The sequence below is a fragment of the Pseudopodoces humilis genome, chromosome 6 (assembly GCF_049639895.1).
Source record: "Pseudopodoces humilis isolate 2021_Gansu_Grassland_sample_001 chromosome 6, ASM4963989v1, whole genome shotgun sequence".
In the NCBI taxonomy this organism is placed as follows: domain Eukaryota; kingdom Metazoa; phylum Chordata; class Aves; order Passeriformes; family Paridae; genus Pseudopodoces; species Pseudopodoces humilis.
This window is the reverse complement of record NC_142205.1, coordinates 69,881,152-69,908,630: the sequence shown is the minus strand read 5'-3', so window position 1 is coordinate 69,908,630 and position 27,479 is coordinate 69,881,152. Positions and strand designations below refer to the sequence as shown.

General features: G+C 39.7%; 1 protein-coding gene across 30 annotated transcripts in view; it reads right to left on the bottom strand.

The window, feature by feature from the left end:
• The window catches only part of CAMK2D (calcium/calmodulin dependent protein kinase II delta), a 122,094-nt gene that overhangs the window by 15,072 nt on the left and 79,543 nt on the right, over positions 1–27,479 (bottom strand). For 6 of the 30 annotated variants that reach the window (XR_015772629.1, XM_014260712.2, XM_014260710.2 and 3 more), the window contains 12 exons: positions 23,921–24,023; positions 20,364–20,447; positions 19,233–19,327; positions 18,800–18,922; positions 18,078–18,161; positions 17,373–17,415; positions 13,584–13,621; positions 12,013–12,045; positions 8,121–8,180; positions 6,477–6,518; positions 3,869–3,917; positions 276–359 (listed from right to left, as the gene is read on the bottom strand). Coding sequence is in view for 29 of the 30 variants with exons in the window: in XM_014260712.2 (XP_014116187.2) it covers positions 276–359; positions 3,869–3,917; positions 6,477–6,518; positions 8,121–8,180; positions 12,013–12,045; positions 13,584–13,621; positions 17,373–17,415; positions 18,078–18,161; positions 18,800–18,922; positions 19,233–19,327; positions 20,364–20,447; positions 23,921–24,023 (838 nt within the window). In the remaining variant the exon portion in view is untranslated. The remainder of the gene's footprint in view (positions 1–275; positions 360–3,868; positions 3,918–6,476; positions 6,519–8,120; positions 8,181–12,012; positions 12,046–13,583; positions 13,622–17,372; positions 17,416–18,077; positions 18,162–18,799; positions 18,923–19,232; positions 19,328–20,363; positions 20,448–23,920; positions 24,024–27,479) is intronic. The other 24 variants (XM_088055958.1, XM_014260714.2, XM_088055965.1 and 21 more) reach the window with 17 other exon arrangements.

The window sequence follows — 27,479 nt, the reverse complement described above, 5'->3', positions numbered from 1 at the left end:
CCTAAGCTGAAAACTACTGCAAAGGTTACTCCTGTAAGATACAGCTTTTTGAAATACAGATGTATTTATCCAGCTGTTACAGCTGGTGGAAATATTTTCACAATTAATAACATGAAAAAGATACCTAAAAAATTTTACTTTTGTAAAGGCTAAGCACAGGTCATTCCTAGATCACGCAGATCACAGCATTGACCTTTTCTGAGCTTCTGTCAGATGGTGGGGAGGGAAGAGGAGAGACAAAGGACATCATCTGACAGATGAGTCTCTCAACTTACATAGTACAGAGGAAGGAGTGGAGTGGGAGAGCTCAGACTCAAGCGATTGACTCTCTGAGTTTGCATTTCTCATAGACTTGCCCGCTGAATTGATGGAAAGAAACACAACATATGAACAAACAAAGATGAAGAGGTAGAGTGTGATCAGACTCCTCAGCAGGCACTGGCAGCAGGAGCGGCCTCTGGGGCACGGCAAAGGTGGTGACCAGAGAGATGAAGAAGCAATGGAAGAGGAGGAGTGGTGGGTGGAACTCAACCTCTCCATGTCCTCCTCCTTTGTGAAAGCTGTGTGAGGGTCAAGTACATGTGAAGGAAGAAAAAAAGAAGGCCAAAAGAAAAATAATGATAATTTAATTAGAAGCAGCAAGAACTTAAAAAATCTTTGAGCACACAAACAATGTTAATGATGTACTTTCAGGGGTAGTGTGGGTGCCAAAGAACAGTTGTAAAGGTCATAGGTGTGAGTGACTCTGTTCAGATGCCAGCGCAGAATTACCCCTGTATCTGGTACTCAGATACAAAGGGCTTTGAAAGAGCTTTGGAAAAAGTATTCTTAGAAATTTGCATGATTTTTAAGGAATGTATATTCCAAAAGAAATATGTTTCAAAAGAAGTAAGTTTCAACTGCTTTCTTTCTACTGTTGAATAAAATTAGGCCAACAGGTATAAAACGAGTTACAAATATATTAAATATTTTGAAGCAATGTACTTTCCAGATGTATTAAGTAGCACAGGTAGGTCACAGTTTGTCAGATCTCTAAGTGCCTTACAACTCAGCAATTTTCCCCATTGCCAAGCATCATTCTTACTAATGCCTTGGTTAATTTGTCTCTGGGGGCAAAGACACCGTGAGAAATCCACACCTCCTGTCCATGGTAAATTTAACAACTCACCTTTCTCAAAATCTGTGGACAAAAATAATGGTGCTTTTCCATAGCATCACTTGCAAAATCAAACCTGTACCATAGAGATGCTGCCCAATAGTTCCAGTCTCATTACTATAGGAAGAAGAAATCCCATAAGCAACCCCAGAAAAAGGCACTGCCTCCAGTTCCAGTTCTTAACATGTTCCTCCTATCGTATTTAGGAGGGATTGCTGTCATGTAGATAAGCCCATGATCGATGGTTAATGTCAAACTTATCTTAGCAAGGAACTGAACTACAGCTTCAAGTCATTTCAGACTCAAATGATATAATCAGCTTATTGCTTGACTTATGAAAGCTCACTGTTGCTTGGCAAGCACTGTTTCTAGTAAAAGAAATATGTTGTAGCCCTAGAACAGGTAACTGTGTACATTAACAAGGCGAAGTTACAGACATGGAGATTTTCAGTAAATAGAAAATGAAATGTAAGCCTGATTTTTGCCTCCAAAAGTGAACACATGTTGAGATCCTGACACGAGAGGAGAATGCTCTAAGCATCCCTGACAGACAGGAGGAGAATTTGATCCTCAGGATACATTAATGATAGGTGATGTAAGACATTTTTAATTGCTCCCTCTCCTACTGAATCCCAACATTCGCAACACTTGACACAGACATGCACATGAACCTGCTCTCCCAGACCTGTGGGAGCCACACCTCTGCAAAGAGGCAAGTCAACACCAAAGGACAAAGTCCTTGATGCAGAGCTGCATGTTTTCAGCCCATGCAGGCTGCAGGATGAAGGGGCCCTGGCAGTGCAGGCAGGTGTTGGGATACCGGGAGCAGGAATAACTCGCGCAGCCTCTGCAGAGCCGTTCCCTGGGAGGAGAGGATCACCCTGCAATGCCATAAAACACACTCTAATACTGCTCAGTTACAGTCACAGCCCCTGCTCCTTCCTGGGAAGGACAGAGCCTCTTCCCATGCTGTATGCCATGCTGCAAAGAAAAGCAAAAAGGTTTTAAATGGTCTTCATCATCTAAGGTGCAAAACATTCCTTCTAGGTCTCAACCGTGGTGACAAACATCTTGAGCATACGTGTAAGGACCTGGAGAATTCTCTCTCCTTCCTCTGAAATCCCTTTGTCCCTATCAGTAATTTATCTCCTGTGGCTGTTGCTGACAAGAGAACAGCTTTTTCACTGTTCTCCCACAAAATATACATCCAGGAGTCAAGCTTGGTGTGGGGGGGAAATAATCTTTCCTAACTGCCTTGCTAGTGCAGGAAGCTTGAGCTTATAATAGGTGTCAGGGTTGCAGGACTGCCCATTCCCTGAATCATTCTACAAATTAGACCCTGGGGGCACTGTTAGCTTTAATTTATAATAGAACAGTATGAACAACAGCCTCCAGAGGAAAGATGTGAGGAAGACTAAAAAGTGAAAAAACAAGCAAGCTCATGAGCAATTAGTAAGAGGGGGACTGTATTTGTCCTTTAAATAAACAGAAAATGAATGTATACCCTGTACACCGTGCAGGGAAAGACACAAACAAGATCTTGTTCCTCAGACTTATGCTTACTGCAAAATCCCATTTTCTGGTTTGGGAATACTGTATATTGTGGCTGTCCAACTTGCCCTTAACTATGATACTGCAGAATCATATAAAAGAATTAGGCAAATTATTTCCGTTGTGCTTTTTTTGTATAATTGCATGCCCCTGAGGTACAATTCTGTGTGCTACGCTTCAGACAGAATTTTCTAAAAATCCTACTGTAATAACACTACGTTATATCATCACACAGAGCCCCTATAATTAAATTATTCCTTTCATAAGCTTAGCTATTAAACTGTACCAAATAGTTTGAAGGAAGAAATACAAAGTGTTATGAATAAAGGTAAATTACACTGTATTTTCCAACACATCAGCTGCAGATCCCTGTAATTGTTCTCTCGTTTCACACTAACTGGAACCACCACCACCACCTCGCAGCATCCATTCTCCCTGTTTTATCTTACTATCACTGCTGGCCCAAGTTTCACCTGTACATAAACCATTGTTCTTTGAGGCCAAAAGCCAATCTTTTTTTGTGAATCAGAGAATACTCTCTTTTCTCAGTCCCTTAACACTTTAAAGCATAATGCTATTCAAGCAGGCATGTGTAACATCACAGCATAATGTCTAGAGGGGGAAAAATGGGAACAAAAATATTATCTGTGAAGCTACAAAACTAAAGTTATAAAAAAAGTTTTGACGTCAGTTTTTTAAGGAATTAAAGAAGATTAAAACAAATGTATGGACAGAACAAAAGGAAACAAAAAAAAAATACACTGGCATCTGAACAGAATAAAAATCAAAATGGTGACATGAAAAAAAACCAACAAAACCAAACCCAAAACACAAATGCATGCTAAACATAAACTAAGTAAGAGCTATAAAGGACTGACTTAGACATTTGTCATCTACTTCTATTATTACTGGAACTAATATCTTAGTTAAAACACAGTAACTTTATACTCTTAATCCCAAAACATCATGGGAAATGGTGTTTTGGGAACTGAAAAGTTCAAGTTAAGTCTGAAAGGCATCAAAAGTAATTTCTTCTAAACAAGGAAAACCACTGTTCTCTGGTGAGATTCATTAGGGGTTTCTGTGTTTAATGGCCTACTGAAACACAACCACCAAACTCATGTTACTGCTTCTCCAAACATTTCAAGGGTAAAATCATACCTTTAACATCCTCATCTTCGATGGTCGTGTTGGAACTCTCTGTTGATTCCTGTTGAGAAGTAAATATGAGTGGAATGTATAAAACAAGCCAAGCCTTACTTGCGTGCCTTGGAAAATGAGGGGATTAGTTACAGGAATCATGCAAAGCCTTGAAGCGGGGCGGGATGTCATTCACAAACAAATGGTCACACACTGATTGAGACATTTCCACCTGAAATGGATGTCAAACATCGCCATTCTCCACAGGAGGGAACAGAAACACAATTCCTGCACTCTGATGCTTTTACTTCATAAGAATGTACAGGAAAGTTGTTTTTTTTCTTTAACATCCAACTGTACAAAGTCCATCTGAAACGTATGAATTACCTCAGCCAAGTAGGAGAGCTTGCCATTTTAAGCTTAGTGATTAAACCAACTGTGCAAAATCAGTCATTCCGTTCTAATTTCACCTTCTAAATATGCAGGCTTCTGCAAGCTACAATTTACAATTGATTTCCTGCTCATGTGACTTATGGAAGTATATTCCAATGAAGTCTCACAGTGATCTGAAGCATACTGGATCAGATTATCTCATTTTTATACTGGCTTTGTGATTTTTTTTTTTTTTACTGATTTTTTTTTTTTAGGATATGAAGAACTGATGAATGTATGATAACAACTTTGACAAACTAAGGCATCTTTGTAGCAGTATATTTCAACCAACCAGTCATGCAGAGGAATGACTCATCTATCAGACAGTTTACTCTTAAGCCATTGCACTTAAAAAGGCAAGGATATGGTATCTCAGTCTTTCCTTAATTACCAGATACATGAAATATAATGGGCAAATTCAACAGGGCACTGTCAAATCTAACAGCTGCAGAGAGCTGGAAAGTTTTAAGCTAGGTGTTTTTTTTTTATCTCTATACTTTCTTGAGAAAGAAAACATTAATTTTTTTAATTTGCAGCTCAATAACAAGGAAGGTGAGCTGATCTGTTTTTATCTGAGAGAGAAGACAGGACTGGTATTGCATTTAATTCTTGAAAGGATTTTACAATTAAATAACCAAAGGTAAATTTGCCAGTGCCCTTCATTTACTGTGTCCTCACAAGGCTGAGCCAAAGGAATGTTCAGGAGGGCTAATGCATTACTCAGACCTTCAAAACCCAAATGTGCATTGATAAGTCAAACTTAGAGAGGAATTAATTCACACACAAACAAAACTCAACGAGCCACCATGCTGTCCCTGCCCTGGCTGTGTTAGATGTTCCATTCTACACGGACGTATCATGCTCTAGCACTTCAAATATTAGATAAAGTACTTACAAGTGAACAAAAACCTCACACAAATACGAGCTGTAAACACCATGCAAAGCTCACAGGGCAGATGTAGCCTCTAACACTGAAGTATCCACTCCAGTTGCCACACTACAAGGATCAGTCTTTCAGACAAATGTAGGAGGAACTCTCCGCATTAAGTGGTTCGTTTGTTTGCTGTGACCTTTCGGGACATTGAGTATCTTAGCTGCTGAAATGATGTAATAAAATCAAGTAGATGTAGTCACGCCAATATTTTATCTGGGTTTTCTGGGCTTTAGTGGACTTCAGCGATAAAGATCAGCCTGCTGTTCAAACACAGGCTGCTCATGGCCTTTGGCTTTGAGCTTGGGGAGCTGAAAGAGTAGTAACACGAAAACACAAGTTCTGTGTTGGACAGATGCAGGGGACATCGAGGATAGGGACACACAAGCACAACACACACCATCAGCACTTCCATGCTTGAGGAATGTCTGCATGCGTTATTATTTCGTCACTCAGATCCACTCCTTCTCTTATGAAATAACCATAGGACGTTAAGACTAGATAAATGGGATGTGAATTAAGTCAGCACTGCAAACAGTGAAATTCTTGTTGAAGCGTAAATTCTTTTCAGGAAACCTAGGAACATGTGTTATATGTAAATGATGGTATTTCCTGGCCCTTTTCAAGTCCATGCATGAAAAAAACAAAACAAAACACGTTTTAGGGATCAGCTGCCAGACGCAAACATCACAATACATGAGAAAAAGAAAAGAGCATGAAGAAAACATGTAAAAATCAAAAGACCTCTTTGTCACTTGAAAAGTGGAATTTTTTTTGGAAACTGCCCAGTGATGTTATGGAAGAAAACCAAAGTCCTGTGCAAAGACATGTCACGACACAGTGTATTAAGCATGCTGAGAAACAGCAGATGGGATAAACTGAAATGACATCTTGGTCTGAGGCGATGACTGCACGTAAAACTCGCTGGGATCGTCTCACCGCTCTCTGAGAACAGCACTCTCAGGTTTCCCTTAGACCGCAGCATTTTTGGCTGAAATGAGAGAGACCCCCTGCTCCCCGAGCCGGGCTGCACAGGGTACTGAGCTTTGCTCAGTGCAATCCACTCCCCCAAGAGCTTCAGGAGCTCAGAAGCAGCAGGACGCACGCAGCAGATGGACACGGATGAAAACGGGCTCGAGAGACATCGGGTGTAACAAAGATGAGATTTTCCTTCACAAATTGTTGGAATGGCCCTATTGTGCTGTGGAATAGTGGATGGAATGTGTGGTGTGGAAAAGCAAGACGGAGTTGATTCTTTCTGAATACCTTATTTCCATCAGGGTTGTGGATTACTGTAGTTTGGGGCTCCTGAGCGAGAACAAAATAAAGAGAGAAAGAGTTCCCATTGGTAAATACATTTTCATTGGTGTGATGGAGCGCAAGAAGAGCCAGCTCACAAATGCTGAACACTGACAAGAGTTAAAACAAATGTTAACTGTCGCCAGGGGGTGAAACTGGACGTCTCTAACACAGATTTCCTCAACAGCAAGCCAGCAAAAAAGGCCATCTCACCTAATGCAGCAGCATGCAGAGACCTTATTCAGGAACAGGGTGTGCAGGGCTTTGAAGCTCTGGGGACCTGCCGAGGCTCCTCTGGACAAGGGCAGGCTCCGTGTGCTTTCCTGTCTGAACCTGCACAGGCAGGGTGGCCACAAATCTTTAAGCTTTAATAACCTCTTCTCTTTCATCACGTTTGCTCGCATTAGCATGAAGCAATCAAACAGAAATGCAGCAGAATTGATAAGGATTAAGGATGAGTACCCCTAGACACTACTGTGCTTTGGAATGTGTAGACTGCCCTCAACTCCTGCCTTGGCAGAGCTGAACAAAAGCGAGCGAGAGAGATCTTTGTGTCATTTATAAATGGAATTGCCCCAAATGCTTGACCCTTAAGAGAAGGTTCAATAATCTCTGAAATGGCAGCTGGCCAGCACGCTTTCAGCATGGGCCATGGGGTACGGCTCCGTCTGGGAATGGACTGCCATAAACTCCTGCATGCAACCTGCTGGCTCGGCTTTGGGAAGGACTTACTGTATGTGCCTCAGTGCCAGCTGCTCAAAAAAAATTCCAGGGGAAAAACGCTTCCAAATGTGTGTGAATTACTGAATTTTTGAAGTTTTATATACTCATGGGAAACAACAGGTCACAACATGATGTACTTAGGCACTGGCATTTGCACTGGTGAGCCCTGTGATACACAGGTGCCTTAGAAATAGGGCTATTAATAAAAGCGAGACTGCAATGAACATCCAGGAACATTACTTTGATTTGTAATATGTCCTTAGCAGAGCTTATTAGTGAGTAATGTCTCCTGCTGATTGAAATGGAAGAGAAACAAGCAAAATGTTTAGCTCTAGATGCCTCTTGATCCCAGAGAAGACTTGCAAAGTCCTGCTGTGTTTCAGGAAATACGGAATGAAAATCTGAATAAGGTCTGTTTCATGGCAGCCTAGTCATAATCCTGTTAGCTCTCCTGGATATCAATACTTGGACTTAGACAAAGCCGAGAAAATAATAAGAGCTGATTTTTAAAAATTTTGTTGGTGCAAAAGGTTAGCATTAGAAGGTGGAAACAGTCATCAGGCAAAGAGCTAAGAGCAACACCAAGCGCATTCTACTCACTTTCCGGCACAGCATGCAAAAAATTCAGCTATGGTTACAAATGCTACGACTCTACCGCATCCAGCTTCCATTTAACATTTTCTGTCAATAAACACGCTCTAATGGATTTCCTCACAAAAAAAAGGCAGCATAATTCAAACAAAAAGGTTTTCCAAAACCTGTTTTTAGAAAGCAAACAGAGTAAATGCATGAAAAAGCAAAAAAGGAAAAAAAAAAAAAAAAAAGAAGAACAAACAGAAGACAGTCAAAAACTTCCAGATAGCATGAGAAGGAAAATTCCAGGTATACCAGCGCCGGGGTAGGAATATTTTCCTTGGGGCTGGTTACCACGTTGGTTTTGTTGTTTATCTGTAGGTATGCAGAAAACAGAAACAGACAGGCCTTAGAACTCGCGGTAGGCACCGTATCTATATCTCTGCACACAACATCTATAGACAGGTATCGGTATCTATAGATAGATATAGATATGGAAATAAAGAATACAGAAAGATGAACTTAGGAACTTGCAGGAACACTAACACTAGCTCTGGGAGCTGGCTGGCAGCTCCTCCCCACGGGCTGCCAGAGCCCTGCACCAAGGCCTAGGTAAGGGATGGATGAGTTGAGCCAAGACACTTAAGAGAGAGCCCTTAAGTAGCAGCTAAGCACATCTAAGAGGAATAAAGAATTAATACGGGCTGCAACAAAGTCCTAAATAGCCACTGCCATTTCGTGACATGCAATGGTGTTAAGTCATTGCACCCAATAGTTCTTTGTTTCTAATCGATTATCCCTACCATAAATAATATTTGATTATTCTTAGCGCTCCAAGAATCTGTGATTTGTTCTACTGGATTCTGATTCCACCTTGGAATAAATATGATTGATACCAGAAAGAGACTAGTGCCCCTTTAGCTTTTTTGATGCTATTTTTAGCAGAGACTCATCAGCAGCTTCTCAGTTTTGGTACTGTGACTCACAAGCGCGAGGTTTCCCACTACGGTACCTACAGTTTTACTCCAGCCATCAGCACCTCTCTGCTTAACTTCACATATAGGCCCTCATGATACTTCTTAAGCTTAGCACAGTGCTATACATTCTGCCTTTTCTATGTACTAAATATTAATTCAAATTAAACTGCTCAGCAGGAAGTTTCAAAGTATCTGATCCTTTAAATCCATTTTTTAAGATTTAACTTTCATTAATACCATGGGGTATGGGAAGAACAGAAATATTAAAAATAGTGTAGCGAGCCACTTTTTACATGCACTAAGAAGCAAGATTTGAATATTGTAAAACTGGTTTGAAAGATGTATTTTTCTTCTCTAACAAAAATGAGGAAAAAATACTATATACATTTTGGTCATGTTCAATTTTAACAACGGTGGTCCAAAGCATCATGCAGAATTATGTATAGAGATACAGATCATCTGAAAAGACTCTGATCCAAAAAAACAAGTTCTACTGAACCTTCTAGTCAGAGTTCTTAGTAATAAATGTGCAAGGCAAAACCAGAAATGCCTGAAATTGTTTTGTTAATGGATTTTCCTAAAAACATCATTAACTTTACGGAACGGAAAGAAATGAAATTCACAGACTCCTTGTCCTCAGCGCTTTTTGATGATTATTTTACTTTGGGCCAGGCATGGCAGCTGACATGTGGATTTCAAGAACTGAGCCTGCAGGTGAAGTGCATCTTACTTAGGATACGTTTAAATTATGGAAATGTCCACAGGATTTGCAGTAATGAATTACAGACTGCAAATTTTCTAATTTTTAACCAGCATTTAACTGGGTTTGAAGAATATAAAGTAGTTTTGTTAGTTAATAAGGGAACATTATGTCAACACTAAATGTTATTTAATAGTATTTGTGACAGAAACCATTTTTCTGTATAGAATAAAAATAATTTTCTTTGATTTAAAAGTTCATGATGCTATATGGCAGGAGGATGAGGAGCACTTATTTTTTAAACAATGGTTTTTCTCCAGAAATTGTCATTAAGAGAACATACGAGTCATTATTGAGTTGCAAGTGATTAAGCCCTGACTTGGCTTAGTTATTGTCAAATAAATTTCATTTCTCTATGCATAATTACAGCTGTAAGCTGTAGGATTGTCTGAAGTCAGGGCTGGGAGAGAACAGACACCTTTGTGCATAAAGTCTTTCATGGGGAGATCTAAGTATTGGCAAGTATTTTATTTGCTTTGATATTTATGGGATTCTGAGATGGACAGAACCCTGAAGTCCTTACTCAGGAAAAAACTTGAAAGAAAACCCCATCCATTTCAGTAAATGAAAAGTTCCACTGGAGATCTGCAGAAGAGTGGGAACATAAAAACAAGGCTGCCTGACAGCACACTAAACCTTCCAAGCAAGACAAAAATTGCATATCAAGTTGCATAACTACATATTTTTGTGACAGTGTAGTCATTGAGAGACTACGATTCAAAAGACCCTAGCAAAAAGCGAATAGACATAAAGAAAAAGCATTAAGGAAAGAAATGAAGATTTCACCAAATTTCATACAGTCCTATTCAGTAGCAGCTTAACACAAAAACTCAAGTGGTATCCCAAATGAGTGCTCTTGGTTGTACACATAAGGAACACAGGTTAGTCAAAGTTCAATTCCAATTTTGCCTGAGTAAGGAGAGCAGGCTTGGGTCCATACTCCCTTGGTGGAAACCCTATGAAAATAAACAATATTCATTACAGCTACTGCTGAAAACTGCAGGAAATCTATTCAAAACTCCTTCAGTGAGATATTGAGAATCCAGCCTTCATTAGGAACAGAAAAAGAATGTCATTCAAAATACAGTTATTTCTTCCATGTAAACAGAACTTGGTAAAACCCTTTGAAACTTTGAGAGAAAACAGCAATAAGCTGTACAAGTTTTCTCTCTCATAGAACAGACAATCTATCAACACATGGTTCATTTTGCAAGTATTTTTAACAGCAAAGGGAAATAATTCCAAAAGGATTACGATACTGTCATATGAAACAGTTACTTCAAAGTTAATTTGTGCTTAACCAGTGACCTTCTGTTTGTTGTGAAGGAGAATGTTTCATTGTTGCATCGCTTGCCAAAGGTCACTCTCTGAGGTGTGACAATGGTGCAGGACAGACACACACACACTCCAAACAGCTGGGCATGACTGGAGAAATCATTATTGGCCTTTTATCCACAGAATATGAAAATATTTTAGCAAACAAAGCCCGTATCTTGGGGCTTTATCTTTCACATGTTATTTCTGTAACAAAAAGTTAGCGTACGCTTTGGGTTTGGGATCCTGGCGATAACCACGCTGCACCTTCCCGGTGACCCTCCTTTGGATGCCGTGGCTCTTGGTCATGGAATTCTGCATTCACCCAAGCAACAAAGGATTTACCTACAGAACTGCACAGCTGCTCACACCTGACCAGCAGTTTTTCCTTTCCAAGGAGAGTTGGCTTCCCAGTGAAAGGTGTGGATGAGGGCCTTGTGCCTTCCCTCTGCCGGCAGCAGCAGGAGGCAGAGCCCATCCTCAGCAACCTCAAAGGTCACATTCAAAACCACCAAAAACAGCAATGGAGGAAGTTACCATGCGGGGTCACAGAGGCCAACTGAACACAAGACCGGAGAGCAGGTTGAAGAGGAAGAAAAGTTATTGAGACTGTCAGCTGGGACATCTTGGGACACAGCCCTGAGCTGTGAAGGAAGCTAGCTGGGAAACTGTAGTGTGGGAAGGCTGGAAAATTGGATTTTTTACTCCTGAGCATTTAGCATGGCATCTTGGGCTACAGTGGCTCAATTAATGCAGTACTGTATCACTATGCAAAGTGTTTTGTGTTACATTTTATGATATTAATGCTATTAGCTTTTGAAATAAGGAGGTTTTAAAAATTAAGAGAAGGCTGTTACAAGATTACTATTTTGTTACTATTCTTATTTACTAAGAACAGCTGCATTGGCTGATGTTACATCTTCTTTTTAGGTTTTTTATGTCCCCAGGTTAAAAAAAGTAAAGACTTGCTTGAAAGAATGGCTGAGCGATTCACTGTGGATGGCATATAGCAACTGCAGGCTTTAAATCTGCAAGGTTGTACCTTAAAGTCCTGCAGTTCTCACAGTATGTTAACAAAGCTAAATGCAACTGTTGGATTTCTAAGTGTGAATGTTTCACAGGAGGAAAAAAAAAATCTGTCGATAAAGATCCTCACCATCATCTGAACACTCGAACTGGACTTCCTTTTCTGAATTGACCAGTCAGAGAGAAAGGAAAAGAAGAAAACGTGACTGGTTGGATTTGCAGTATCAATGCATGGAGTACAGTATATTTCTCTTTTGGCTTTTTTAAATTTTTAATAAGAAAAAGACAGCTACAGCTGTTGGAAAGGGTGGAAAAATGCTACAGAGTAGCTCAATAACAGCAACGACAAAACCAGACTTCCCCAGATGTACATTTACTCCCTTTGCTCCACATGACCATGCAGTCTAACAGCAGACACATAACATGTACTGAAAACCAAAGAACTGAATCCCAACAGGTTCAATTTAGGCAAAATTTTGGCAACAATTGTTTCCCATATTATAACTGAGATTGCGATAGAACAAATAGCATCGTAGACCTGTAGGAGGAATGATATTTAAAAAGGAAAACTGGTCAGAGAGAGTGCATAGAATTTATCTATTCCACAATAAAACATGTCCAGGGTTTTCCAGCAGTGATAGAATCATTCCAAATGTGTGCTTCTCCATGTGACTGGCATCTCCACTGCTTGGCAGTGAGAAGCACTGAAATGGTACTGTACTCATTTTTTTGTAGGTCAGGCTCAGGATTTTTTTGATCGGCAAAGTGTGCATATGTCAGACACAAATATACTGTGAATCTGGTATTTAAGGGAGCATTTATAATGTTTTGTTAAAGTAAGACATTAAGATTAAATAGAAAATTAAAATTCAGGTCAAAGACACCCTTCTGAGTAAACACACAGAGCACAGAAGAATATCTTTTGAGTCTTATAATAAAAGCTTGAGGCATTACATTTGTCTTTAAGAGTCCCCTGAGAAAAAAAACAAAATACATTTTCTGCTGAGGGATTTTTTTTTTCCTGTTTTTTTTTTCCAAAGCATTTATACAGAACGTTCATTTGTGAGGCATCTCTCCTCCTGCAGGGTCTGGTGACGTGAGAACAGGAGCTCTAAATCATGTACGAAAGCTGCCAAAATGTTCCCTTCTTAGCAAGGTCTCTTAGTCAGGATGAGCTGATCCGAGACAGTAAACCCCTCAAGTTCTGCCAAATATAGCAAGTACATCTGGCAGAACACACCTCATGTGGAGCCAAGCCTACCCATACACTTTTGGTCTTCCACGAAATCTAAGGGAAAGTCAAGGGGAAACACAAAGAGGCAACAGAGCTGCACATAAACACTGATGCCTAAAAAGCCCACCAACAAACCATTATCTAAAGGTTAATTGATAACTTTGAGTCATTAATTACATAATCATTCTTCATTAAAAAAAGCAAGAAAAAGCATTTTCTCCAGTAGTTTTCTATCTGCTGCTTACTTAATGCTAGCTTTTCAAGTATTTTTTATTTAAGCTTTATTTCATTTCTAAGCTTCACCTACTAACTTTAACCACTCCAAACAGCTAGTGAGAAGAAGCACTTACTAACAGATTCTATGAAGGAAGGAAACAGCAATAATTAATTCTAAAACCTGGAAGAAGTTAGATATAGGCAGAGACTAAGAACATATCTTTGAAATGGAAAGCAGGTGTTTAACCTACCTTAACTCCATCTGGCTTTTTCAGTAAACTCTTGGCTGCTGTAAAATGAGACAAATAATTTCAGTGTCAGGTGGTTCCCCTGAAGTCACCCAGCTGTGCAGCAAACCCCCAGTGCCCCCCAGCTCCAGGTATATTCTCAGCTTTTATTTCCTCCTTTTGTTTCTCTGAGCAAGGGGAACAAAATCTTTAGGAAACCACCAATCCTTAGGATTGTCAAATTTCTCTTTCTCCATTGACTAAAGCCGCAGGTTGACTGTACTTCTACAAGGAGAGAGCTCCTTGGGTGGCAGAGAGGAAATGGAAGTGGGGCAAGTGTAAAAGCAGCAGCTTAGAATATATCCATTATGAAAAGGAACTGTTTTGGTGGCAGGGACTTGGACCAGGTGGCTGCAGAGCCCACTGGTATCTCAATTTTGGTACCAATACCATGATTCCCCTCTGGGAACTTCCCACCCTTACAGCATCAGCCTCCTTCCAGGAAAGGGCAGCACAGTTGCAAGGCAGAAAGGAAGGAGGATTTGCTAGCCAAGGGCTGTTGCAAAGGTTTGTTGCCCGTGAGGCAATAGGAACAAATTCTAGGCTTTGCTTCAGCTCCTAATGAAGAAAACATGCTATTTTCTGAATTGTGTTGTACACTGACCAAATTTCTTCAAAATTTCATTTGCCATAACGTTATTCACGTGCCAGGCTTTAAATTCCGCCACTTAAAAGTGGCATCAAGTAATTCCAATTTACTAAATTTGGAAGGCTAACGTGCAAACAAGCACAGCACAGCTCTGAACCTGAAAACATTCACGGCAGAAATACGTGCTGGCTGACCTACCAAATCCATATAAACTATTCACTAAAGCGTAAATGCTTCATGAATCACTGCCAAAGACTTGAAGAATAATAAATTACCCAACAAGCCTGCTGTTATTGGGGTTTTATTGTTGTTTATGACCCAATCTTCCCATCAGAAAGTGCTCCACAGCTCAGGTTGTAAGAAATTGCTGTTCTAAATATAAGGGAGACAGTCCTGACACGGAGCTCCCATCATTACTGGCATCCTTATCTTAAAAAAACCCCCAAAATCCAAACCAATTGGACCTTGCATGCCCAAGGCTGCTCAGACTGGCTGAGGATACCAGAGTTATTGACTATGTGGTTTATGTTTAAAGCTAATTCTTGTAATTGTGGCTTATTTTAGAGCTGCATCTGCACTAAGTACTCATTTTACAGCACAGAGAATGAAGGATCACCTCAGCAACTGTACAGAAATGACTAATGTCCACTGTTGTGTTGTTTACATGAAATAAACCCTGCAAAGTGAAGCCAGGTTGATGTTCTTCTAACTTCACTAATATATCAGCCCTCCAAATGTGGTTTATTAACTATGGACATCAGCCAACACTACCATTAGAACTCCCATATGGCCAAAATGAAAATATAAAATCATTTTACAGCTAAAATGAACAAAAATAAGCTTGCCTGTATTGTGCTGCATGTTTTCATTTAAAGAAACATGTAAGTAAATATTAAAACCAAATTGTTCTCCACATACTTTGGAGATCGGACACTCCCTGTGGCAATATGTGCTTTCAGGACCTGAGGCAAGAGGGCCTTAGATTTTACATTACCACAGATATTGTGGGAACTCCATTAACTTCAGGAATTTATTTAGGGTAAGCAAAGGGAAGGAGATATTTCTGAAACCTAAGCACAAAAAAACCCAGAAGTGAATAGCTTTCAAAGCCTGTTTTATAGCCTTAGCCCTTACTAAAAACATGGGAAACCAGAAATAAATTCTTAGAGACTGCTGCAGACTCAAAATTCCGCTAAATTTGTGCATGAAACTTCTGAGTTCTTTTGATGCTTGACAAACACTCCATGTTCTATGTGAACAATTAAATGAGAGGCAGTAAAATGAGGGCACCACAAGCAATAACACCAAGTATTTATTGCGTGTCCTTCGGAACGTGCCCAGCACGGATTACTCTGCACTACTGCATGTTACAGGACATATTCTGTGACTCTGCTGCGTTTGGCCTGCAATGGATTTTTAATAGTAGTTGGATTCATCTTTCTTTCATCACAGATACCGCATACAAATCAAATATTTAAAGAATTTGCAGGAGCAAAGCAATCAGCGTATTCTAAATTAAGCCCACAATGAGAGATTTCTTGCAACTACAAGCAAGGGCTATAAATAAAACCTAAGGCAGCACTACTAGGGCAGAAAGCAGACTGGAAACAAATGGTTTGTGACAACATGGAGAAATTAAAGTGATTGAGGACAAACAGCAGTTTGGATTGAGAAGAGAAAAAAGATGTTCCTTTCACGTGCTGAGGGTCTTACCTCACAAGAAATATACATTCCACATAAAAGGAAGAAAAAAAAGGAAAATAAAACACTTTTATAACCACATCATTATGGACAAATGACCTTCATAAGCATGCTTTGAAATGAAATACAATGAATAAAGAAACAAAAAAAAAAAAAATAAAATGTCATCAAGAAAAAACACCGGTGGCTATGGTGTGTAAAAGAAGAAATGACAGGTGTAAAAAATAAAAAAAAAAAAGCCCAAACCCCTGTTTTTGCTTTTCATGATGAAATACTATTTAAAAACTACTTCAGCTTTCTTGGTTCATGGAAGTTGAATTTGATCCTTACATACACAGACAGTGACAGTTATGAAAAGGGATGAGGAATGACTTGTTTGTTTGATATTTAACAGTAATTCATTTTTACAAGAAGTGCCTTCCCACCTTCTAAATGGATTGGCAGACACTGGAATTCATTAAGCACTAACTCAAGGTAATTTAGATAAATGCAGTCCTCTGTGTTTAGGTGTGTATTAAAGAAGGGAACTTAACTAAGAAAGAAATTGCATTTCAAGAACTATGCAAATTAAACAAGTTGTTCTTGCATTCATGATTATGTAATTTTTTTGGATGAGTCAGTGCTTATTATTATTCAAAACATGCCCAGAGCACTATCATGTTTTTGTCTGTACAGTAATTTATGTTACACTCCAATAGTTGCATCACAGAGTAGGAGGATATGTAAAATTACTGAGTTTTAAATCTGGTGTTCTATTTCACTATTCACTGGAAATCTCAAATGGGAAAACACAAAATTCAACACAGCATCAATATTCTGGCAATTCCACTGCTTTGGACAATTCTAACTCTGCTAACAGCAATTTTAGCTTTTGCTATTAAAATTTGTTTAGTGTAAGACCTAAATCTCCAGAGTCATCAGGACAAAACTGTTCCATCAAGAGGAAACAACTCTTCTTACATCCAGCAGGCACTGCTGGACATTAGAAAGAAAATGGGGACTCATGTTACTACATTTCTTACTCCTTAGCAAAGCAATAAAGAAATGAATGTGTACTGATGTTTTTTTTAGTAAAGGATACAACAGAATCATGGAATGACTTTTCATGTATATAAAAACACAGAAGTTCTAAATGTTGTTTGGTGATGCTTGTGCATCTGGAGCTATATGCATAAGTTTCACTTTGCCTGCACAAGAACAAGCATGAAAATGCTGCCTGCCTTTGACAGGTAACAGTCAAAAAGCAGGGAAGGAGCTCAAATTCTACAGAAAAAGCAGACTGTCACCTATAAGACAATTTCTTTGGCCCAAAGAGATTAAATACTTGCGTGCTTCATCACAGGAAATAAGTAACATGATATATGCAATACTTAAGATGCTCCTGAACGAATCCTAATTAGATCTCAGCTTTCACAGACATCAAAATATAAAGACCACATGAATCTGGAGCTCAATGAACATACCTGAGAAATTTCTGGTAGCCAGCATTGTTGTCAAAATGGCCCCCTGTGTACACACACATTTTCTCAAATTAGCACCACACTTGTGTAAAACTCTGAATGCCAACACAATACAACAAAAAGGAAAACACATGAGTAAATGACACCAATTACTGAATTAACCCTGAGAGAAAGGATTATCTGTGCACTACCTCTCACATGCCATGTCACCACTGCATAAACTGTAATTTAATTTCTAATTACACACCTATTGGCAATCTTGATATCTCAAATATTTACCACCTGTCAGAATGTAATGCACAAGCCAGGAGTATTTAGAGTCCATTATTCAAAACACACTGATGAATATGGAAGAGACTTTACTATTGTTCTCAGATTTTTTTTTTAGGGAGGAATAGGAGGTTATTTGCAATGCACACATTAGATAAGCTCACATCTGTAAAGTTATCATGTCTGGTCAGGAAAAAAACAAAGCATAATTCAGAAGAATAACCTTAAGGATTTTCCATCAAGAAAATAATTTCAGTGTGTCTAAATACACAGGATGGTTATAATTTTTAATTAGAAAAGCTAAGTTCTATTCACTTTCATGAAAAGTTGAAGATCTTCATGCCAAAAGCTGATCTTCTAGCAATAGGTCATTTAAGAAGAATATTTAGAAAAACTCTGCACAGAGACTATTTGTTTTGCACAAGTTTTCATTCTTACCTTTAGTTTCCTTCTTGCATTGAATTTCTTCAAGCAATCTACAGTCTCTTGTCTGTGCATCATAGAGGCAACAGTAGAACGTTGCTGAAAGAGGAAAACAATTATTTCAAGGCAGCTGTTTAGCTGTTTGTTTACTCTACAACACATATTACACACCCATGGTCCCCAGCTTGGGCCTTTAATTTCTACCTTGTCTGACTACCCCATTGTGCTCCTTTTACTCAGCCTTTTCTATGTGTGAAATCCACTTGAAAAGTCATGGTGTGGAACATGCTGAGAACAGGAGAGAAGTCCTGGATCCAGGAACAGCCAGGCAACCTCTGCCACCTGCAAACTGACTTTTCAGAAGTCCCTTAATTCCCTGCTTGCACATCTCACGCTTATCTGAATGATATCAGGAAAATGAAGATGCAAAGCATTATCTAATCCAAAGTTACTTTCCTGCACTTTCTTCTCACTGAGAATTTAAAGTAACGCTCTAATTTTTGCAGAGAACGTTCTGCACAACACGGTCAAGGCAAAGGAGATAAATTTGCCAAAATCTTACCCCAAGCTGAGATCACTGATCATATCTGTGTAATTATAATTTTACAATTTATAGTTACACAGCTGCACGAACAAGAACAGAAGTTGTCCTCTAGACACAATCACTATATGCTGAAGCAAACCACAAGCTGATTTGTCTGCCAAGGGATCATGCTGAACCTGTGGAAATCACTTACACAGATCCATGGATGCTTCAGTGCTTCTGATGCTGTGATACGTTTCGCTGGGTTGATGGTGAGCATTTTATTGATAAGGTCTTTTGCTTCAGGAGTCACCGTGTCCCATTCTGGTGAGGGGAACTTCAGAAAAAAATACACGTGTGAGTGTGTATATTGTGTTGTATGATCTTTACACAATTTTACCTAAGGATCCTGTACTGGTTTCAAATAAGAGCTTAAAAATTACAAGACTCTGCCTTTACTTCATCATCATTTACAGATTATCTCAATCGGAGGACCAACAGCCTCTTGTCTGTTTAACATAATAAGATGAGATGATGCTGCAGAATTCATATGCCACCATCTCATCAGTTCTTCGCTTCTCCCTCTAGGAAACTCCTGCTTAGAGGTACAATTATAAATAACTGAACAGACAGAGTATGGTACATACATCATAAGCACCAGCCTTGATCTGCTGGTAAAGTCTGTGCTGGTCTTCATCCCAGAAGGGAGGGTATCCCACCAGGAGGATGTACAGAATGACTCCTGCAGAAAATTCACACCAGTGTTAAAGGCTTTCAAGGAGCAAACTCCAGAAATTAATTTTGTACCAAACAACCATGTAAAACAAAAGGCTCACGAGTATCATCCCAGCCACTGGGATGGGAAAAATACTGCCCCTTCATACTGGAAAAAACAGTAGAAGTGGGTTGACAAGATAACCTCTTATGGAAAACACAGGCAATAATGAACATTTGACACAACATCGAATTAGGAACACTGGAAATGTTTATCTAGCTGGAGAAATAATATTCCACGATTCTGGATGTTCTAGGAAAGTGCATTTTTAGCTTATGGTTTTATCATGACTTATATTGGTGTCTGCAAGATTGTGTTGTAACTACTCTCACGCAAAGCAAACTTGGGAAACTCAAATTTCTCTGTATTTGGTCAATAGGAAATTGAAATTAATTTAGACTAGACCTGCTAGTCTGACAGAGACGATTCCCTGTGACTAAAGGAAAGTGCTTTCATAAATACAACCACATACTAAGTGTGGGTAGAAGGGAAATAAGGAAACCAGTCCCTGTTCTCAGCTGGGGAGATCCCACTTGCCAGTACCTCAGAAGGCACTTTTGAGAGCTGGATGATTAAGCAATTGCTCTGTACTCCAGTTCAGAAAGTATTTAATTTTGCAGTTTACACTTGCAGATGGGGTTTATTGGTCAGACCAAATTTAAGGCTCCTTGTGAACCAAAACTAAATATCCAGCTCACAGTATGAACTGGTGTGTTTTCTAGCTAATTAGACATCATACACCTGCAGCTAGTCTTTTAGCTAGTCTTTGAAAGTGTGCTGTGTAGAGATGGAAAAGAATGCCATGATAACACAATTTAATAAATAACTTTTAAAAAAAGGAACTCAAAGTAACAAAAAATCCAATGACCTCTACTAGAAATTAATACTGAAGTTTATTAAATGAAGTTTATTCTGATGCACAATATCATGTACCCTGGATATTGTTTTTCACCCTTCAGACACTTTACGGTGGACTGAATATGACTTCAGAATAACATCTTACCGCATGCCCACATATCCACAGGTTTTCCATAAGGATCTTTTCGTAACACTTCTGGAGAAAGGTATCCTGGAGTACCAGCAAAGCCTGTCAAAAGGCAAGAAAACTCTGGTCAACATCTGTACGTGCTCTGCAAAATGCAAGTAATTCTCACCTCGGCCCGCAAGACCCAGGACAACATTTCCCAAGCCATGGACACCAACTGCTTCATTTGCCCATTTGTTTTTTACAGCACATGACCCAGAGGTAATGCTGACATTATGGGGGACCAACCAACAAAGCACAGGGGCAGCTACTGTATCCTATGTATAAGGAGATATATGTTGCACAAAATTAGAGCTACATCTAATAGGATCTCCCCGCTGTAGAACTCATTTCTGGCAAGTCATTCCACTTCTAGAAACCTCTTTACAAAAGTTTACAGGAAGCATCTCTGAAGCAATCTGGCCTTTAAAATTTTTATGTTCTTCATCCTTTATTCATTACCAGCAATGCTGCTTTCTCTGAGCAGAAATGCAAAATGTAGGTATAAATATTACTTTTCTTAGGACACTGTAACAGATGAAAACTTAATGACCACTAACAGTCTGCACCATTTCGGTGAGTGTGTCTGCTCTTTCAGGCATCTTTGCCTAAAATAAATGCTTGGAAATTCCTGAGGTGAGAATTTGGTGGTTTTCATGAAGGACCACATGCCATTTGTGCAATAACACCCTGGATCCCACAAAACTCATGACAGATGGTGATAACATATAAAGTATACAGCTACAGAAAAAAAGAAGCCTGTGCCCTGCAGTCACCAATTATTTTGTAGTGGGAGGGGGAAATGAAGGAACACATTGTGTAAATTCTACTGAAGAAAGAGTTAAAATACGGTCATGAAAAATAAGCTTGTTTTTTGCAGGCTCCTGATATGGAAGCTATGAATTGTTAAGGAGTACTATCACACAGGAAACACATCTTAAGCTTCTTAGAGAAGCTGAAATATAGATGTTCTAAGTGGCTTTAAATAGAGTGCTGTTTCATATCTCTTCTTGAGTGTAGTGCTCATTTTAAAGGGGAAGTGAAGTTGTCTTCAGTCTAAAATTTACCATAGCTCAATGAAGATTACTATGCAAGACTCAAAAATAAACTTTAAAGCAAAAAAAAATATATATAGTATTTAACTAACCTTATCTCTCAATGAAGATACAAAATACATCTAAACTGAAATAACTGGTACAGTTTCAGTACACAGAACCACAGAATGGTTTGGACTGGAAAGAACCTTGAGAATCATCTTTTTCTGAACCCCAACCATGGGCAGAGAACCTTCCACTAGACAAGCTTGCTCCAAACCCTGTCCATGGCCTTGGACACTTCCAGGGATGGGGCAGCAACAGCTTCTCTGGGCAGCCTGTGCCAGGGCCTCACCAGCCTCACAGGGAAGAATTTTTTTTCTATTATTTGATCTAAACCTACTCTCAGTTGGAAGTGATTCCTACTTGTCCTGTCACTACATGCTCTAGTAAAATAGTCTCTCCCCAATATCCTGAGCAGTTTAAAGCTGCAAACAGAGGGGTACACAGCCCTGATTTCAGTTAAAAAAATACAAAATGCACACTGAAATAGGTAACTTTAATTTATCAGGTTATTTTGTAACTGCTCAAAGGGATCCCTAAACAAGTGTGTACTTTTCAACCAAGTGTTGCTGCTTGTAATACCTCTGGCTAGCTAAAGCAACTCGCTGAGGACCAAGAGAAAATCCTGGCTTTGTTGAGCTCAACCTACCTGACACCTTCCCAGTATGTTAAGCACCTGTTAAGAGGGTGGCAAGCTTCAACTAAATCCTGTAAGGCTTTCTACAAACAGGCAAAGAACAAGTTTGTTTTGCAAACAGGAAAGACAGGAAAGTATCCTGTTGTGTTCCAACAGACAGAGCTCCAGTTAGTTTCTTGCTGAGGCATAGCCATGGTTCAAGCAGAAAAGGGACCGTAACACCAGAGCACTACACCAGAAAAAAGGAAAAAAAAATAAAAAAGAAAGAAAACCGTACTGATGCAGAACTATAATTAGAATCTGAGCACGCCATGAGTCACTAAGTGCTGCAGAATCCAGGAGACAGCAGAAAAATCTTCTGAAAGAAAGTGAGGAAAAGTTCAAAATGCCCAGTCCATTGGAGTTCATGTTCTGCCCTGTTAATGCAGTCCTAAAGCTGAAGGCCGGCACTCAGACCACTCTGGACAGGTTTTGCAGAGCAAGTTCCAAAAAAGGTACAGAACCCACTCATAGAATACCACAGTTTGTTTTTTTTTCTAAAAAAGAGCCCCATTAGACTACTTTCTTTTCATTACCTTGCTGACTCCTCCTTACATACATATTTTCAAGACATTCTGCTCCCTTCTCCCAAGTTCTCATGATGCTATGAGTCTAAACCAAGCATTTCACAAGAGCCAGAAGTGCAGTATTTTCCAGGACATTGCAAACTCCCCTGCATCACCTGCAGCTACACTAAGCACAGAAAATATTCCTGAAGTCAACTTCAATCTGCTGATTTTTTCTTGAGATGCTTCCTGTTTGCCTGATGCTTTTGTCACCGTAACAAACCACTTGTATTTTGCTTTGTATCTATTCCACTCCTTTCGTACTGCTCTGTTTGTCGATGTGCAAGAGAAATCTCCTCCATCTTTTGTGGATTACTGAAATCCATTTATAAAAAGGCTGGATTTAAAACAACAGGCTGGCTTATAAAGCTGCCAACATATGTGCAATGGTACTGCCTGTGCATCTACATGTACTTAAAGCTGTGAACACTCAGCCTCCCAACTCACTGCCCAAAACCCCTTTCTGCTTCTGTTCCAAGCTTACAACCACTTTGTTCTGTTTCAAACTGCACTTTCTAGCTACTCTAAGGGCAAAGAGGCAGCTGCTATAAATATTTTATGCTGTATTTTTTTCCAGCTGGGATTTACAATAAATTTTTCCCCATGCTTCACATCTGTTCAAAGAGGGTGGTACGTGAGACACGTGGACCACAACTGTACATGCACTATTGTTTTAAATTACCAGTATTAAATATTTTCCACCATTCTCCTTGGGGCATCTATTAACTGTAACAAGTAATCTGTAATTAGTGTCTGGCTAAAGCCTCAGGTGCTCAATCCCCCCTATTTTTCATTAGTCATATTCCAAAGTGCTTCAGAATCCAACTTTCAGGTGTCTCCAGATGACATTCAGACAAAATGTTCTGATGACTGGGCAGGTACACTCAGGAACATTACCCTACTGTCTTATTCCTCAGTCACCTGAGGGGAAACCACTGGTCTCCCTCCCAGGTTCTTCACCTCTATTTCCTGCCTCTAGATACTCAGGAAAAAGTGGAAGAAAAGAGGTTGTGTGCACCTAAGTCAAATTTACAGGCTGTCAGAAGCTAGCACAAGCTAGGAATCCAGAAACGCAGGTTTTCCAGGGTCAAAGAGTCTTACAGCTGCACGTTTCACTCTGGGTTGAGAGCGGGGCAGTTGAGGAGGCTTAACCACTATGCTGAATAAATGATGAGGAAAAAAATGGTATTTACTTACCAAACCAAGCCTGTTGTTCTCCCTGGACTTCGATAGCCAATCCAAAGTCCGCCAGTTTTACTGCTGCTCCCTTGGATTTGCTAGCTAGAAGTAAGTTCTCAGGCTTTATTCAGAGAGAGAAAACAATTGAGATGAGAAGATAAGTAAATACATTTTAGACACTTTATTTCCCCTGCCCCCTTTTTTTTTTTAGTTACGCTAGTTTGGAAAAGGACAAATACTTGGAGGAATGAAAAAGAGAAGGAACTCATGAGTTTTTTTCCATGAAATAGCAAAACTTGCACTTCCCATTCCTATCTGGAAAGAACCACTAGGCCTGTAAGCAGCCTTCATGACCTCATGCCAGAAGAGTAAAAGGACAGCATGGAGAGAAGGAGTTGAGCCAGACTGGGCATATGGAGCTGTGACACCCCGCTGGTGTGACAGGACAGGTCAGAGACTGCCCAGAGCTCACTACAGGAAAAATGGAACAGGAAACTCCCAAAAGTCAGGGATTCATTGATAACTAGTCTAGCCCATGCAGTTTGCAGGATCAGGCATCTACAACTGTCAAACAGAAATGTTTTGCATGACATCCCAACAATAACAGCCCTGTCATAATATTTGTATTTCGAGGGCAGGTGTATTTACATGGCAAATCTTTCAGCAAAACCAGCACACCTACATTTGTGCCTGCAGAGAACATTCACAAATAAGAACGTTAGTTAAAGTTCCCACTTTGCTTTTCTTTAATAGGGTATGTTGGTCACATCTGAAATGAAATGCTATGGTACGCTCACACAATTAAAGGTAAAGGATTTGAAAGTAACAATTGTGTTCATTCTACCGTTCATAATGAAACCTTTTAACTCCAGTTAGCAAACACATTAAATGTAAATTGCCCAAAGACAACTTTATTGTATGAATGTTTGCTTTAAAAATACAACTATAAAAGTACCATAGAAATCGACAGATTATTTCAGAGAACTGTGATCCTAATAGCATTTTCTTGCCATATCTGTCTTTCCAATCCGCATCAATTTTAAAAAAGGTTTTGTTCTACATTTACAGAATAACAAAACCTCACTTTCACAGGTATTGCTGACTCCTCAGAAGCAATTTCTGCAGTGGTCTGGGACAAGGGACATCACTATAGCCAGGCTGCTGGTGGGGCCTCAATCCTGCAAACTCCTCAATGCGTATTCCAGGTTGAACCCAGCAGTAATCATATCGCTTCCAAGGGACTATTTATGTGATTGCAGTTAATCCCACACATGTACTGAGGCTGGAAACAATTAAGAGCATAAGCCTCTTTCAGCAAAGTCTATCTTTAATACATGTAGGTATCCAGCAAAATATGCTTGAGCCTAAGTAAGACCTCAGCCATGGTGATACTTGTATTAATTAACAACACAACGGGCCCGACAAACTCTTTAGTCTGAAGGTGGCTTTTTCCCCTCTCATCAAAGGACTGTTTTTTCAGCAATTTACCAACACTGTTCTCTTACTCATCCCTTTGTTGCTATGTCATAGGATTAGACAATATTAAAAAACTTTCATGAATAGTTGCTTGATGAGTCATCTATGTTCACAGTTTTAAAAACTGAGATGAAGGGTCCTCAGAACAAAATATAATATTTATATTCACTTAAGTTATCAGCAGCCACCTCAACTTCACTGTATGAAACACTGAGTGCGTAGCTGAGGACTCTGCTCTAGGTTCATCAACACTGATTTAAGCAGTGTCACACTCCCTGCCATTTAACAACACTCATTTCAACACACAGTCACCAAGTTCTGCAAGGTTTCCTCTCAGAATGAGACAAGTTCACAGTAATTAATTCCTGGAATGCTGTTCTTGTATAAACCTCTTAAAGCAACGGATGATCCTATTTGGTTGTGACCTTCAGGCAAGACAAAAGCAGTGAAAAGCCTCATCCTTTTGGATGAAATACAAACTCTACCCCACCGAGCACATACCGCTTTCTCAAAAAGTGATTTTGTTCAGAACACTGCATTTGTTTTCTGATGCTGGTTTGGTTTTTTTGTTGGCTTTTTTTGGTTTCTGTTTTCCTCTTGGGATTGTTTTTTTATTCCTTTGCACGTCTCTTCTCTGCAGAAGTACCACTTCAACAGATGAGTATGCTCCATATTCCTGATTTCCAGAATTCCTGATTTACTGCCATGCCAAAGACAACAGCCTTTTTGGCCATGCCACATGGGGCTGTGTGCTTAACCAACATGCAGCAGTCGTTTGAGGCTGGCCAGAGGCACGTGGGTAATTATCATGCATTAACTGGGAATGAGTGCAATTACTTGGGAAACATTAACAGCACAGCCAGGACTGGTTCCCCGGATTCGGTGGTGTCACCTTGTGCTCCCAGGAGATGGGCGGCAGCCAAGCATGCACAATGGCACTGTTAACTGCTAAAATTACTTACAAATAAATTAAAGTGATTTACGCCATACTTTTCCAAAGGTCTTGAATCCTTAAGGTACCAAGTATTTAAGGCTCTGTGTATTTTTCCTTGAATATACTTAAAGCACCCACTCTTCAGTGGAAGGTAAGAGGGTCATAACCACAAAAGTTTCACAAAAGCAGGAATGCTAGGGTGTGACAAGAACTGGAATTCCTACCTGGAAGTGCATTTTCACTAGCTGGTAAAGCCAGGTTGCCACTAATAAGTAAATTTTTTTCTGGGTCTAGGACCCACCACCATTCTGACTCAGGTCAGTGATTTCAAACACAGCAGCAACAAGCAGCTCCGTGGGTCATAAGAGCCTGCAAAAGCTCCTGTCCATTTGCTATTAAATAAGCCTAGAAGGAAAATTAAGTAAAACGAGATTACCCAAAACTTCCCCACCCCCAAGCACGCCATCATGTTGTGGACTGACTCATTGGAAAAAAAATCCATCAAGTTTTGCAATTTAAGGATCTATGCCAGCCCATAACCACCTTCCACATCTTGCTGTTCTGCTCCTGGCATCTTCTTTCCAGCACACGGCGTTCTGCTCGGATTTCACCACAGTCTTTCATTTAATTCTTTGGGTTTTTTGGCTTTTGCCACAAAGCTGTAACTGAAGAAGGATGGTTTTCTGCTTCCTGAAGTTTTCAGTTTCCCAAATGAAACTGGGCACTACAGCTTGGCAGAAACACATTTTCTCACTGTTTTTTTCAGTTCATCCTGGATTTGCCAGAATAAGAAATCCACACACGGTCTGGAGCAGGCAACAGCTGGATTTAACTCATTCCCAAAGAAAAAGTTTTGTGTGAATGTATGAAAAGTAATAGAAAGCATCTCTTATTCCATCAGCTTGCATAGCTACAGTCCTGGGATTTTAATTCCTTTTGATGCTAGAAGCATAGGACTGCATGTACAGTGTGGACAGGAACCACTGGAGCAGCTGGACAAATCTGACATTCTTCCATTTAAACTCATTCCATGTTACCCGGCTGCCATGAAAGATTGGTCAGAGATTTGTCAGTCTCCTGTTCCATAACCGTGACACAGGAAAACCCAAAAGTGCAAAATGGTTAGAAAATTTGAGGTCTGCATCTTTGAAACTCATCCTGCTCTCT